This window comes from Vulpes vulpes, chromosome 15, assembly GCF_048418805.1.
Source record: "Vulpes vulpes isolate BD-2025 chromosome 15, VulVul3, whole genome shotgun sequence".
Lineage (NCBI taxonomy): Eukaryota > Metazoa > Chordata > Mammalia > Carnivora > Canidae > Vulpes > Vulpes vulpes.
Genome location: NC_132794.1, coordinates 109,300,941 through 109,317,065, shown reverse-complemented (window position 1 = coordinate 109,317,065; position 16,125 = coordinate 109,300,941). Strand labels below are relative to the sequence as shown.

General features: G+C 49.9%; 1 protein-coding gene across 28 annotated transcripts in view; it reads right to left on the bottom strand.

Annotated features, from left to right (window-relative positions):
* Positions 1 to 625: 625 nt before the first annotated feature.
* The window catches only part of TACC2 (transforming acidic coiled-coil containing protein 2), a 210,748-nt gene continuing 195,248 nt past the window's right edge, over positions 626 to 16,125 (bottom strand). For all 28 annotated transcript variants that reach the window (XM_072740263.1, XM_072740273.1, XM_072740277.1 and 25 more), the window contains 6 exons: positions 16,009 to 16,085; positions 11,619 to 11,662; positions 5,702 to 5,862; positions 5,394 to 5,500; positions 4,922 to 5,042; positions 626 to 1,174 (listed from right to left, as the gene is read on the bottom strand). In XM_072740263.1, the coding sequence (XP_072596364.1) occupies positions 1,109 to 1,174; positions 4,922 to 5,042; positions 5,394 to 5,500; positions 5,702 to 5,862; positions 11,619 to 11,662; positions 16,009 to 16,085 (576 nt within the window). In that variant the 3' untranslated portion in view covers positions 626 to 1,108. The remainder of the gene's footprint in view (positions 1,175 to 4,921; positions 5,043 to 5,393; positions 5,501 to 5,701; positions 5,863 to 11,618; positions 11,663 to 16,008; positions 16,086 to 16,125) is intronic.

Genomic DNA, 16,125 nt, shown 5'->3' with positions numbered 1-16,125 from the left:
GCCTCCAGAACTGTGAGAGCAAAAAACCTCTGTTGTTTTAAGCTGCTGAGTGTGTGATGTTGTGGCAGCAGCCCTAGGGGATGAAGACGCCTCCCACCCTCTCACTGGCCACCCACCCCATATGCCCACCCTTGGGCCTGGGGGCCCTGAGAAGGCCGGGAGCAGTTAAGGCATCTACCAGAGGGCACATCCCCATTTCCCCTCCAAAGCGGCCCCACTGCCTGTCTCCCACGGTTACTGCTCGCCTGTGCCTGGTCCTTTAGAGGGAACTGGGCGATGTTTCAGGGTTGATTGTCACATAATAAGGGAACGTGTAGGAAGAGGGACAGCCTGCTACTTCCTCAAGCCAGGAAAGGGAAATAGATTTTCCCGCCAAAGCTCAGAGAGGCCTTGTAAAAACAAAATCTGTTTGAATTCGAAACACTCAATCGTTTAAAGAAGTCAATATACTTTTCATTAGCTTCCATCTTACCAACAGCCACGATAACGCAGGAAATGCTGTTGACGTCTACAGACAAAAGACGGAGCCAGAGAGAGAAGAGGTGAAGGGCCAGATCTGATAGGATTTTAACAAAGGCAAGAAAAGACTCAGCCCTTCCCAGAAAATAAATCAGAGCCACACGTATTGCCAAGATCCAAAGAAAAAAAATTTATTTACAATAGAGGATTTTATTTGAAACATGCATTTTTTTTTTAAAACAAATCAGCAAATGCAGATCAAGTTTACATTCCTTAAGGCAAGAGTCCCTGTGCAAGCTGTACATGTTCATATTAAATCCAAAAGCCGCTCACCCTGGGAACTCATGTACAAAGGGCAAGGCCAAGGTCAGCGATTTGTCTTTTATGTAGAGAATCAGACAATCTCCCTGATACAGGAACTCTGAGGTCAACTTGCTATGAATTTATACTAAGAAAATGCAAACCAATAGCAAGAAATTCTGACAGTCTCCTTAGTACTGCATACAATCAAATCAACGTTATTTAGAAAGAAAATACAGTAGTGCATACGAAAAAGTGAGAACAGAATCTGTCCACGTAACTAGAAGGACAGCAGTGTGCCGACGGTCATATTGCACGCAATGGTCAAGTCCAAACATTTGGTTCAAAGTTAGCTTTTCCCCATTTTGGCAATCAGTTCATCACAAATCTTGGTGAGTTCTTCTATCTCTTTATTCTGAAAGTGAAGAAAACAAAAAAAAAAAAAAAAAAGAAAGAAAGAAAAGGTTGCTGAAATCTCCCTGCTGTTGGAAATGAAGCCAATCAGAAGGGTCTTTGGGCTTTTCAGGGTGTAGGGCCCCCCTCGGGGCTCCCGGGGGCCCCCTGCAATTATCTAAAGCAGTGAGCAAAACGACTCGGGAGACAAATAATCGAAGCACACATCCCAGCTCTAGCTGTGACCTTGAGCAAGTTACACCACCTTTCTGAGCCTTGGTGTCCTTATGTCTACAACGTGAACATCTCTCGCTCGCTGAGGATGGAATGGGGTCAGAACGTAAAGCTCCCTAGCACAGTGACCAGCACGCACTAGAGGCTTAATTAGTATTGTTTCTCTTTCTTTTATTTGCCTCTGAAGGATATGGACACAAAAGGATGGTCCAGGGTGAGCTCTTTGGTGGCTTTTTTTGAGAAATGCCACCAGGAGGGGTGAAGCAATCCTACTTGAATAGGGTCGCTAGCATTATTTAGAGGATGCTAAATGAAGGGGGTGCTGTGGATACAAGGCATGGAGGAGAGAGGCAGGGGCAGGTGCAAGACGACTTCAGGTGTCCCTCACGCCACACCCTGCCCGGGCCCTGAAGCAAGGGAAGCCAACCACATGCTCGCCTGCACCAACGATCACGCAACACCATCCATGCTCTAAGTACAGGGATCCGAAGGGATGAATCCATTCAAAGGCAGGTGTGGCTTTGCTCTGATGCTGACCTGCTTCAACAGCCTTGGAGAGGGGGCGAGAGCTTTCTGGTAGCCCAGGAACATACTGCAGCCACTCCTTTGAGGTCCCCACGGAAGGTGAGTCTTAACTACACGCCTCTGCCCTGAGACTGTACAGAGGCCCTTAGAAACTATGGAAACCTCCTGAGACACAGTCCAGCCCAGAGCCACACGTCCTGTGTTTCCAGGCTGGGCTCCAGGCACCCCCTGTGACTGTGTCACTATTGGGAACAGTCGGGGAGCCCTCAGTGGAAGAGGAACGCAGCCCTTGCTGTGGTCCAGCCACCAGCCCCTGCCGGGAGTGAACCCCACCTGGAGCAGCACCTCGGTTTACCCCCTTCTAGAGTTTCCAGCTCGGAGAGGCACTGAAACGCCTGTTGGAAGATGCTGTTATATGGGACTGTGACCCTAACCTCGAATCCTGTTAAGGATTCTTGAACAGCCGCTGCTGGTGACTTTTCATGTTTCATGTGTGGCGTCCACCATGCCCACCACGCCCCAGGCACCTGCCCCACTCGGATCTCACAACCGTCCCCACATGGGAGCCACTGAGAGTTCTACTTCTCAGTAAAAAACCGGGGCTCAGAGAGGTTAAGTGTTTGTGCTTAATTTAAGGCTACACAGCCGGTCCGATGCAGCAGGCCCGGGGCGTGAATTCAGGCTGGCCTGGCTCCTAGATGGCTTTGCTGTCTGATTTATTAAACATCGTATCCAGCGACTGATGGCTGAGAGGCACTGCAGACCCGCTAGCTATCGATTCCTGGAGGTTCTCCAAACCCCATCTTGGTGCCAGCAGCCGACCGCCTGCACACGGCCATCGTGCAGCTCAGCTCACTGGGTTTCCAACAGCCCAACTGGACAAAATGCCCAGCACCTCCACTTAAGAACTGCCTGGAGCAGGGGCATCAGGCTTCTGAATCTCTTTAAAACAGAGACCAGGGACGCCTGGGTGGCTCAGTGGTTGAGCATCTCCCTTCGGCCCAGGGCATGATCCTGGAGTCCTCAGATCGAGTCCCACGTCGGGCTCCTTGTATGGAGCCTGCTTCTCTCTCTGCCTGTATCTTTGCCTCTCTCTGTGTCTCTCATGAATAAATAATAAAGTCTTAAAAATAAATAAAACAGACACCGACCTCTGTATCACCCAGAGTCCTTTTGGGGAGAACGTGTGTGATTAACCCCATTCCTCCCCAGTTTTAGTTTAAGAAAGAATTACGTGTGTAGCTCTGTTTGTAGCTTTTCTGTTCTCCAAAACCATGCAAGCTGCCTTGCCTCCTTATCTTTCATTTTGCCAGGATACTTAGCATCACCTTCATCTGGCAACCGGGGAGAGTCTAAACAGGCCAGGTTGCCTAGAGAACATCTATCCTGACTCCGGTTTCACCTCTATTATTTTAGCTAACACCGTGATGCAGTTCAAACACCGTCAAATCCCGACAGAAATAGGAGGGAACAGATCTACTGCTACATTTCTCACCTAGAAACATTTGATGCAAAAAAAAAAAAAAAGGAAACATTTGATGCACAACTGCCTCATCGCCCAAAATGATGAGAGAATGTGGTCTGTAACTTAAGAACATTCTAAGAATAAACACCCGCTCCAGACGAACCATGCTGTGTCACTCGATAAACACGGATGGAATGAGCCAATGCTCGTGTTTGACGGCTCTGACTCTGTGCTCACGGCTAGGAACAAGGATCAGAGCCCAGAAGATCGGGGCAGTTGAATAGATTTGGCATATTTGGCACAGTCTTGGCTCTTTCTTTCTTTTTTTTAAAAAATACTATTCTGACTGGTGGCCATTTGTCTGCTTCATTCCGAAGGGAAAAGGTAAAGAACAAAAACAGTCTGGAAATGTGAGTTTTCTACTTGTTGGATTCTGGATGACCAGGAACAGACCGTAGACCCAGCGCCAAGCGGAGGCCAGGTTGCAATGACATGTGGACCCGGGGGAAGTCCACCTGACTACTAGAACCGTAGAATTTTCAGGACTCGAGGGACTCTTCTGGACCTTTGGGTTTCGACCTCCAACATGACAAACCTACGACCTGAAGGGAGGTGTGAGGCTTGTCTGGGGTCATAATGGATGGCGAGTGGCGGGGAGGAACTGAGGCTCCCAAGTCCCAGGACTCTTTCTGTGACATCACTTAGGTGAAGTGACAGGTTGTATGTGCCCACTGCTTGGCCCAGACCCACCTTGGGACCACAGCCAGCCCCACCGGAACCTGTCTGGGTATGGGTATGGGAAGAGGGCCAATCGGAGGCCACTGTGTGCTTCTGGGGTTAGCAGAGGCCACTGGGGAGACATGCTGGACTTCAGATGCCATTTGCCCACAAAGGACTCACCACTGTGACTGTCCTTTAGGGCCCAAATCCATGATAAGTGATGCTACCCCAGGCCACTGGGCCCTCTGATACCCATCCTAAGGGTTAGTAAATCAACCAGCATGGGGTTGCTTGTCTGGAAACTTTCTAAAAACACACCTAGGAGGGAGGCTGCCTGGCCTGCACTTACCCAGAGTCAGAGTCCTACGCACTCCTGGGCAGCAGGGGTTTCCCATTTGGACACCCAGGGAGAAGGTGCGTGCGGTGGACTGGGTGCTAGACTCAGGACAGGCTAAGGGACCTCAGGAGGATTTCCTCATCCATGGACGCAGGAGGACTTCTGGGGGCCTTTTAACCCCAAAATGGCCTGGTGATTACCCCATTCCCTCACAGTGGGTAAGCAGTGGATGCTGGGTAAAGCATTATGCCTGGCACACTATAAATACTTAGCAAATGTGTGACAAACGAATGCTGAGAAGGAATGAAAACCAGCAGTAAACATCTGAGCAGAGAGCAATTCCAGGAAAGGCTGGAAAGAGGAGCGTGATGGGGCTGGAGTTACACTGGATCATCCAGGGGGAGGGCAAGCATATGCTCACGAGAAAAGCTGTCCCAGGAGCTGCGGAGGGCGCAGGGACGCCCGGCCCCCCCTCCCTCGGCTGTTACCTTCTGCTCCAGCGTCCTCTCCAGAGCATCCACGCGAAGCTGCTCCTTCCGCAGACTGGCCTGGTAGGCAGCCTGTTCCTGCTGGGCCTTGCCTCGGACCTGCGCGATCTCGGCGTTGGCCCTGCGGGAACCGGTCGGGGGACGCTCAGAAATTATCATCCTTCCCCGGAGCCCCCGCCTGGCTCCAGCTCCTACCACCGAGGGCCTAGTTTAGGAGCCCACCAACACCCCCTGCCCCCAAGCCCCATTCCCGAGATGCTGAGGTGCTCTGAGTGGGTGCCCTGGAAATTACAACATGCGTCCTTCACTTATCAAAATGCTGAGAGTACAGTGTTGTCACAGGCCACAGTGAGAAAACACAAATGGATCATCTGCCCTTCCCAAGCCAGTGCGAGTGGAGCCACCTGAACACCTGGCCTGCCTTGGCAGGGGCGCCAAGAGGCCTCTGGGAGCAGACCCGTGGCCGCATTACCTGTCCAGCTTCTCCTCCGCATGCACCTTCAGGGCTTGGTACCTCTGCTCCTCTTTCTTCACTCGGGACAGATACTCTTGTGCACACTTCTTCAGCACCTCTTCATTCTGACACGACAGAGGACAGAGGTTGTGCCCACAGAAGAAATGCCCCAGATGCTGGGAACCGTAAGAACTCCCCAATGCAGGTGGAACCCTGGCCAGCCCGGTCCAACTCCCTACCTGTCCCTACTCCAATCTCTCCCAACCTGTCCCACACTCTCCCATCCCACAGGTCCAGCCTTCTGCTCTGCTCCCACACAATCGCACCTTGCGGAAGCCCTCAAGGACCTCCTTCATCTTCTCGTATCTCCTGAAGAGATCAGCCAGGGATTTCTCCACGGAGTTTAGGTCAGCCAGGGCTTGCTCCTTCTCCAGGACCAGTTGCTGGACGGTCTGGTGGGAGACAGACTTCTCCCTCTGCTCGTCCTCTGGCAAGAGACACAAGGAACCAGATGATGAGGCTGGGGGATCCTAACGTAGTCTCAGGGGCAGCCAGGGCCTCAGATGCAGCTCAGTCTAAGCAGTAGGGCATCCCAAACTCGGGACAGACCCACTCCCTGAACCCACCTAGACTCTGTTTCTAAAGGAACAATACCCTCGGCCTCAGCATCCCAGGCCTGCACCTTTACGGTGTAATATGGGACGGAAACTAGCCACTGTTCTTTAGCCCGATCAATGCAGACCCTTAAAAATCAACCCCACAGTGATTCTAGTTGGTCGATGATGGCAAATAGATCCATAAGGCAGGGGAGAAAAATCACTACTGAATTTTGCGTTGAGCAGGATTAAAAGGTACAGTAGTCTGGGTTCTGAGGACGGGGCCTTTCTATGTGTTATCAACATAAAGAGATGGTGATTGGAAATGAAAAAACGGTGTCTTCATCCCTTGAAACATCCCATGAACCAAAGGCCACATCACGGTCAGCCCTGAAACTCTGCTTCACACAGAAATGGACATTTCCTTTGATACAGCAAATGTCTTAACTCCGAGAAAAACAGCTCTTTCTGTCAAGTGGGTTTCTCAGTTATGTACAAGAGAATGAATCCTGGCCCGGTTCGGAGTGGCTGATCCTACTAAACGGAACTGCTCTGTCCTTGACCCCACTTCTCTGGGCCACGAGCTAACACTCTTCCCCGAACATCTTGCAAACCACCTGCTATTTATGGGAAGGGCTTTCTCCAACCACTCCACATAAAAGCTTCTCACCCACACGGCACTGTCTTTTGTGTGCTGACCTGTTCGTCAATGGTCTAGGTGGGCAAGGAACCTTTTGTTCCCAACCATTTGGACCCCTGGTGACAGCACAGAGTGGGGGGGGGGGGGTGGGGAGAATTCCCCACTCAGAGCTCTTGGGGGTAAGTAGCTCTGTACACCTGGCCTTCCATCAGCCCCAGGTCACCCGGGCAGGGGTCCCGCTGCCCACCACTGCCTCCAAGGCGTGGTTGCCATATAGGGCAGATTTCTCTGAAAACGATGACAGACATAACAGCAACCAGCACGCACCCAGCTCTTCCACACATCAAGCATTCATTTCATGCTCCTAAGCCAGCACCCAGGCACCAAACTAAACTTCCTTAAGTCCCAACTGGGTCACTTCACTGAAGCTCAGAGCCCGTGTGCACTGGGAATGAAACCCCAACCCCATCCCCACCTGCTCCAGGTACAGTGGTCGGCACACCCCAGGCGGTCCTGCCACAGGGCTCATGGCCCAGAGTTTCCATGGTTCCCCACTCGCTCACTCAGGTCCCTGACACCAGGCCACCTCCCCAGAGGTGCCTTCTGAGCACTGGTGGGGGAACACCTCCTCCCTACTTTCCAGTCCATTCTCTTCCCAGAAACAGCCAGATGTGCATGTGCATGTGTGTCTGCCGGCTGGCTGTCTGCCTACAAGACATGCTGCAGGAGGGCAGGGTCCTGAGTCACAGGACGCCTCAACGCATCTGTGCTGTGGATGAATGAGTGGAGCCTGGCAGCAGAGCACCCCAAACCGTGCTCATAACCTTGTCTCTCCACCGGCTTCTTAATAATAGACCTGGGAGCTCCCTTAAAAGCAGGGTCTGGGGCACCTGAGTGGCTCAGTCGGTTAAGCATCTGCCTTTGGCTCAGATCATGATCCCGGGGTCCTGGGTTCGAGCTCCGTGTTGGGCTCCCTGCTCAGTGGGGGGGTCTGCTTCTTCCTCTCCCCCTCCCCCTGCTTGTACTTACTCTCTCTTTCAAATAAATAAATAAAATCTTAAAAAAAATAAAAACAGAGGGAGGCTGGGGATTAAGGAGGGCACTTGTGATGAGCACCAGGTGTTACATGCATGTGTTGTATCGCTATACTGTACACCTGAAACTAATATTACACTGTATGTTAACCGACTGGAATTTAAATTAAAACTTAAAAAAAAAAAAAAAAAACGGGGGTGGAGGGCATGGGTGGCTCAGTGGTTGAGCATCTGCCTTTGGCTCAGGGCGTGATCCTGGAGACCCAGGATCGAGTCCCACATCGGGCTCCCTGCATGGAACCTGCTTCTCCCTCTGCCTGTGTCTCTTCCTCTCTGGCTTTCTGTATCTCTCATGAATAAATAAAATCTTAATAAAAAAAAAAAAAGAAGGCAGGGGGATGCTGCTTTGGATTCTTTCCCTTAGGTTCCTAATAGATAGGCATCTTCCTGTATCCTGAAGTTAGGCCTATTCCCAGAGCCTCTGCTACCTGGGCGGAGGTGAAGGACCCAGGCGCCAGACTCTGACTCCATCCTGGCTCCGACACCTCCCAGCTCTGCTAACCCTGGGCAGGGTTTTTTTTAACACCCCCAAGTCTTAGCCTCCTGAGCAGAAAGAGGGGCTCACGGTATTGATCTCACGGCATTTGGGCAAAGATTAAATGAAAATAAAGCCTCTGACACACAGTGAGAACCCAGGACCCGTGACCCATGACTGACAGCATCACTGGCTCCCGGACGCTGGCGGGATGTCGCCAGTCACGGTGACTTACAGACGGGGAGCCGTTTCACATCCAGCGAGGCCAGGACTGCCGGCAGTCTGCTTGCCACACCTAGCCTCCCGAGACCAAAGACGCTTCAAAGTTCCACCAGTAACTGAGCGCTTATTTTTATTTTTTTGAGTTTTAGCTGCTTCCTTAGTCCTCTGCACACCGCACAATGCACATTCTGGGCTGATCTGAGGCCATGTCTACATTTCACTTGGCTTGGAAAGAGCTATTTATCAAACGGAGCCCATCTGATTTCCTGGATCTGAGACTTAGCCTGCCTCAAGTTTCCTGTCCTCCCCATAAACGCTTGTAAAAATAGAATTTCCCGGTTCCCAGGAGGCCGAGGAGGTGAGAACGCAGCGCAGATCTTTTTTGTAAATTGCAAACGCGGTCAGGTCCTTCCAACCAGGAAGTCGGCCCCCGACTCCAAATGCTCTAGACTCGACCACAAAACAATGCCCCTAGAGACGTTTCTGGCTTTTTCGGGCAAAACATTATTAAATCGTGTGGGGTGTGGGGGTAGGGGAGAAATGCAGCAAATACACACAACAGCAAAAGTTAACAAAAATAGAAACAAACAAACCAACGTGGGTTGCGATGGGCAGGTGTTAAATTAGGTGAAAAGCATTTACTTACCAGGCTTGCCTGTTTGTTTTGCAAGCAAAGGGCAAGAAGCAACAGAAAATGGAAGCAAAACAGATAATCAGAGCAGTTGTTAGGAAAGCAGAAAAAAAAAAATCAATTGCCAACAACCTGCAATGAAAAAAAGCACAGAGGTCTCTTTTGGTCCTGAATCCTAAATATTCAATATCTGAACTCGATTTTAGTAACATGGCACGAGAACGGACGATGATGGCAGGACACATGTCACGCTGGCGTGGAACGTTTGTGAGGGTTACGTGGAAGTCAGAGAGCCGGGCTGGAGCCAGGAGGAGCTCGTGTACTGGGGGATGGAACCTGGTTTTAACTTCAAAATGCTATTAGTGTCCATTCTGCCCCAAACCGCCGAGCTCCTGGGGCCTGAGTCTTTCCTCCTGACAGGGATGCCGGTTAGATGAGTGAAAACCAGAAGGGATAGGGGACCCAGAGGAGCCATGAGGGTATGCTTCCACAAACGGGGACTCAAGGCCTGCCCAGAAGAAGGCAGGTGTCGCCCCCAGCAATAGGTGCCTCTGCCCCAAACCATCTTCTATAAGGACACGAGGACGTGGAAATCTGCAGCAGCCCTCATCAATGCCCTGCAGTAATGACTGACGAGATGACAGCCACAGACGTGCCGCCTGATGAACAAGGTCTGAGAAGTGGCTGATGAAGAGGACACTGAAGGTGCAATAGGATAGAGAACCAGGGATGGACGTGAGCTGCTACACCCCCGGAGTGACAGCGCCACTTCCAGCTAGGGACCCTGGAGGGGTCTCACGGAGCTGCCGGGAGCTGCAAACACCCCCAAACAGGATCTCGGACAGGTGAGATCACAGCTCTGAAAGAGAGGGACCCTCTGGCCAAACTTCCCAGGTCTCCCCGGGGGAGGGGGCTGTCGTACTTGGGGTAGGTGTGCGTAGCCATAACCCCCGCAGCCAGGGTTCCAGACACTCTGTTTGCCTGGAATTGAAATGTTCTTCTAACTACTCTCATCTGGAAATATGCTATGAGGAAATCAGAGTTGAGTAAGCTTTCTGTCCAAGAGGGACAGACCACCTATGCCAGGTAGACAGATCCTTACTCTTGGGTTTTCAAGAAGGAATGTCCGCTTCTATCAAAACTGCCAGCTGAGCAGTAACAGCTGGCTCTGGGCAGCCTTCTCTCGGGGCAAAGGCTCATGCCCTTTTACCCTCATCTCAATATTGGCCCAAATGTCATCATCAAGTGCAAAAATAACAGTGTAGACCTCTGACATGAAGAAGGATGTTTCCAGATGAGCCACCATAGGTCTGAGTGACATTTTCACAACCCGAGACTCCGGGAGGCCAAAAGGATGTACTCAGCATGCCAAACACTATATATTGGAAGACATAAATCCTATTTCCTGACTCCTTTTATAGGCAGTTCCAAGAGTTTTGTTTTTATCTCCTCCATATGTATTCATAAATTCTGATACCAATTTAATAAAGAAGCTTCATTTGATAGAAAGCATATACCATGAGCTGATCCTTAGAAACACCCAAAAGGGCTTTCCCTGAGATCTGGGAGAAATGGCCTCTATTACAATACATCAAAATGAAAGCTGCTTTGAATAGAAAGCACTCGGTTGTCGGCCTCTTCACCATTCCCAAGCCTGCTCTCAAATTTAGCTTGGGAGAAGCGAGAGGTGTGGTGTGACTCGTATCCAAATGCTGGAAAGAGACGAGTCATCCGTTAACCCAGCGTCCAGCTTCGAGACAGAAACCGGTTTGCGGTGAGCTCGGATTTTTACTCCATATGTCCTTAGGAGTAAAAGATTTTTTAAAACTGATATCATGGACCTAAGTAGCCAATTAAATAAGCAGATAAACAAAAATCTCCTTCTTCCCATCCGTTGCCAAGTCATAACATCATTTTTGAAGGGTGATCATTGGCGTAAAAACGGGCTTAGAACTTCTGCAAGATCTTTTCTCCTCATTATTATTTTTTTAAAGAGAGTCAGGTGTGTGTAACTCATGACTTGAGGCCATCTTTTATTGCGGGCCAAAGCAGCGTCAGTGCTGGCTGCCAGGGACTCTGTGCTAGGATGGATTCTGAGTCAGGGCCTATCTCACTGAGGTCACGGAAATCGCAGGAAGGAGGGGAGAGGAGGGGCAGGCAGCAGGGCTACCACGTGGTCCACTACCCTTGCCCTAGAACCCTGCATCAGGATATTTTGTCACTTGAGTCTAAATAGAGTTTAGGGATTTGATTCTTAGTCTCTCCCATGAGCAAAAACTCTCACAAACGTCCTAGGAACCAACCCATCTCTTTCCCCATGAGGTGGGCGGTCCTGGCTGAATCAATGGTGGCCGTGGGGGTGACCGCCATGGCTTCCCACAGGCACAAATAACGCTAAGGGACATGCTAGCAGGTGTTCCCAGGACACACCCAGGCTCACATTCTGGGATGCTTTGGTCTCTCCCTGAAGGACTTCGTGCTCTAAGAGGGGCTAAAGACGAACACACTCTGGAGTCCACCTTCAAAGCCCTCCCCATGGTTTAGAAGCCTCGGGGAGGCCTGAGCCCACCAGTTTCAATACCCACCTATCATCTGAGCGATGGTCTTCTCATACTCGGCCACTATTTTCCTGTAAGAGAAGTAAAAACATGTTGGAACCATGACAACAGGACGGTTTCTTTTTGTTTTTAAAGATTTTATTTATTTATTCATGGAGACAGAGAGAGAGAGAGAGAGGCAGAGACACAGGCAGAGGGAGAAGCAGGCTCCATGCAGAGAGCCTGACGTGGGACTCGATCCAGGGTCTCCAGGATCATGCCCTGGGCTGCAGGCGGCGCTAAACCGCTGCGCCACCAGGGCTGCCCTACAGGACAGTTTCTAATTGATATCAGGGCTCATGTGCTGGGCATCAGCTGCCTGACCAAGACATTAGAGGACAAGTCGTATTTGTCGTGGTTGGCTCACACCTCTAGCTTCACCTTCAAACTCAACCCTCTTCTTGCACACCCAAGAACGTTCGTTTTTCTAGTGCAGGACTCTGAACACACTATGCCCCTGTGCAAAACCTTCAAGGCATCCCCGCTGCCCATCGAGAATAAAAATGAGACCCTCTCAGCCCTCCACAGCCTGAGCCTGATCACTCTCATCAATCTTCCTTCCTTCCTTGCCATCTCATGAACAAAGTGGTTCAGTGAGAACAAATGAGTTATTGTTGGCTCTGGGATTTCTCATCTCCATGACCCTGTCCAGGTTATTCACTTCCCAGCTCTAGCTCCACCTCTCCTTGTCTTAGCTGCTCCTCAAGGCCCCATTCAAATGCTATTTCCTCTAGGAAGCCTCCCTTGATTTCTCCTCTGAAATTCATGACATTTTATCTGAATCTTCTAAAACATCTCACACATCTGGCATCATAGTACAGGAGTAGAAGAAGCTCTTCAAGGCCCAGGGGCCACTACCTTGTCACCTGTGTTGGGGGGAGGGAGATGGGGAACAGTAGCACTTCTTGGATAGCTTCAACAAACTGTAGCTACACAGAAGCACTCAGATCCCTTGCTTATGAGACTGCCTCACTGCTGCCCCCAGGTGGAAAGACCCTGGAGTAAGGAAGCCTTCCCTTTTCTAAAGTCAACCTTTTGGAAGGAACCTCTCAAAAAAGACTTGGGGTTTCACCTACATTATCCGATAGTTATTCTCCACAAGAGAACCAAGAACTGCTAACCACCAACAGATCCAGCACGCTGATTACAGCTGGTCCCACCTCTCCTAGCTGTGTGACTCAGTCACATTGGTCACAGACACTGGGGGCTCAGCTTACTCCCTGGTATGGGGAGGATTACCCTAGACCCTGACTTTCAGGGCTGTGGGGGAATTAAATGAGGTTGAAAGGGCCAGTGAAAACAGAAGGCACTCTGCAAAATGTAATAACCTCACAGGTGCTGGGTGTCTGTCCCCAGCTTCTTGACCTTGGCCCCAAGGACAGCACCTCACCCAAGGGCTGACTCACAACAAAAAAGGTGACCATGCCATGAGCCCATGTGGGTTCTTTCTGAATCCTACACAGAAGCGCTTTGTGTTTTCTGTAATCAATACCTCCTTGTATCCCTGAAGCACAAAACAGCAAAGGACCTTTGGGGCCCTACCATCTACACCCATCCCTGCCAAGGACACAGGCCGGACTACAGTAGGTAAGGGATGTGTCCTTCCAGCCATGTATGGGGACACCTGTGGTCCAGAGCGGCTTCAGTGGCACCATATCTGTACCTCGTCTTCACAGCAATCCCCAAAGAGGGGTGCCCTGAGGATCCCCAGAATTGCTGATGGGGATACTGAGGCACAGGGTCACCCAGGAACCTTTCTAGGATCCCAGGGCTACAAAGCAGCAGAGCTAAGATTCGAATCCAGACATCCATCTCTGGAGTCTCCTCATACCCCTTATGCCTTATTGCCCAGAGGCACGGAGATCCACCCTTGTTCATAGAGGAGGTAACTCAGATGGAGTTAAGGAACAGACCCCAAAGCAGCCAGGAAGCCAAGCCTGATTTTCACCTGGCCTGGTCTGGCTCCAGAGGTAGACACGTGGGCTTTCAAACACGAGCACAGCTGTGTCAGCTGGCAATGCCTAAATCTGAACCTACTGGTTAGTAAACAGCACCTCCTGGGGCCCCCAGAGATGGAACCTCTAGCCTTCCCAGCACGCCCTGCTTTCATGATCAGGGCAGGGAAAACATTACAGCCATGCTGCTTCCTCCTCCACTCCCCTACCAAAAAAAAAAAAGGAAAAGAAAAGAAAAAAAAAAAAAAAAAAAAGAAAGAGAGAGGGAAGGAGAAAGACAAAAGAAATAAGTTTTCAAATGATGCCACCACATGTCCTCAGTGTAAAATGTGAACAGCACACTGGGATTCACCTCTAGAAGTGGTCACAAAAAGCATCAGTAGGAAGAAGGAATGAACAGGAGAATTTTCAGGAAGATACTATTTGACTTAGAAACCAGGGCTATGATGACCTAATAACGGTAATTACGTAAATACCTTGGCTACTTAAATCGGTAGCCAGAAAGGCAGCCGATTCTGATAATTAACCAGCAGCTGTTACTACAATTAAGTGCACTAGAAATGTACTAACTCTTCAACAAATTTTTAAGAATTCATCTATTCCCTACTCTCAAATGTTGAGACTTAAAAATGAAGCAAGTCCATCAGAGATTTTCGGCATCGCGCCAGACCTTCTGTCTTGTTAAGATGATGGTGCTCTAGCTCCTATCTTCCCTTGCAACTGCAAAACCCATGTTCAGTTCAGCTTGTGCTGAAGAAAGGCAGGTGTGTGGGGGAAAAAATGAACCATGCCCCCAGAACCAGTTCTCAGAGCTGGCAGCAGCAGCAGCCAGAACCCAGGACGGCCAGAGCAAAGATTTGGGCCAAAGTTTCTTTAAAAATGCCACTTGCAGGGATGCCGGGTGGCTCAGTGGTTGAGCGTCTGCCTTCAGCTGAGGTTGAGTCCCACATCGGGCTCCCTGCACGGAGCCTGCTTCTCCCTCTGCCTGTGTCTCTGCCTCTCTTTCTCTCTCTCTCATGAATAAATAAATAAAATCTTTAAAAAAAATGCCACTTGCAATACAGTTTTTAAGATCACATCCCAAGGGTACTTCTAGCCCCAGAGATAGTTTCTTAGCTTCCAAGATGATGATGAATCATGAAGGAAAATAATGGGCAGAAAGGTGCATGAGATGTGACAATGAAGGAGGGAGGTCCCTGGGCACAATGGAAAAGAATTGGGGTTTTGGAATCAGAAAAGTAGATTCAAATTCATATTCTTCTAACTAGAAGCTCTGGGACATTGGGCAAGTCACCTCACTTCTCTGAGCCTTCCACTGTCAGATGGGGCTGACGATCCCTTCTTGAGGGCCATGGGGAGAAACAGAGACTGTGTGTCGCTCGCCAAAAGCATATCCCATGGCACATGGTAGGCACTTACTGTGTGGTGGCTATTATAAGTCTGTTACAATGTGGCAAATGGAAATTAATCATTCAGACAAAATTCTGGAGATAACCTATTTATCCATGGAGACTGGTGAAGTCCACTACATTAAAACTGTACAAGGACATACAATTTGTTACAGAATGAGGTCAAGATGTATAAAAATCTGTCCAAGATTTGCTAATAAGTTAGGGGCACCTGGGTGGTGCAGTCGGCTGAGTGTCCGACTCTTGGTTTCGTTCAGCTCAGGCTGTGATCTCAGGGTCGTGGCATCGAGCCCCGTGTCAGGCTCTGCACTCAGCGCAGAGTCGGCTTGAGATTCTCTCCCCCTTTCTCCCTCCCACTTGTGTTTGCTCCCTCTCTCGCTCCCCCCCATTCTCTAAAATAAGTAAATAAATCTTTTTTTTTTTTAAAGATTTTATTTATTTATTCATGAGAGACACAGAGAGAGAGAGAGAGGCAGAGACACAGGCAGAGGGGGAAGCAGGCTCCATGCAGGGAGCCCGACATGGACTCAATCTGGGGTCTCCAGGATCACGCCCTGGGCCGAAGGCGGCACTAAACTGCTGAGCCACCCGGGATGCCCAAGTAAATAAATCTTAAAAATAAGATTTGCTAAGTCAAAAATGTAGGGTAATGCACATTTCCACTCTCCACTTTGGAAGACAAAAGGAGTCTGTATAGAGATACATTCATATATTTGCAATCAGAAACGGAAAATTCTGGGAAGGATGCACCAGAAAGGGTGGATCGCCGCTACCTGAGATGGAATGAGAGGCTGACTGGGAGGGCGATTCTTTTTTGTTTGTAGTATTTCGCTCAGGTGTATCATATTTTAGAAACACCAACATTCCTACAAATACTTCCCGCGAAAATATGAAGCTTATCTCACGAAGCACTGGCAAGTGCTGGGAAGACACGGCCGGTAGAGTGCACCAGCAGCAGCTGTCACGAGACCACAGGTAAGCACCCCCCAGGTACCGGGAACCGTCACAACTCACCTCATTTCCATCACTTCCCGCCTGCTTTCTTCATACTTGTCCTTCCACTCTGAGACCTCTCTCTCCTTGGTTATGATCTAGCATCAGGGAGAAGAGAAAGGTGAGTCCCGGAGGAGT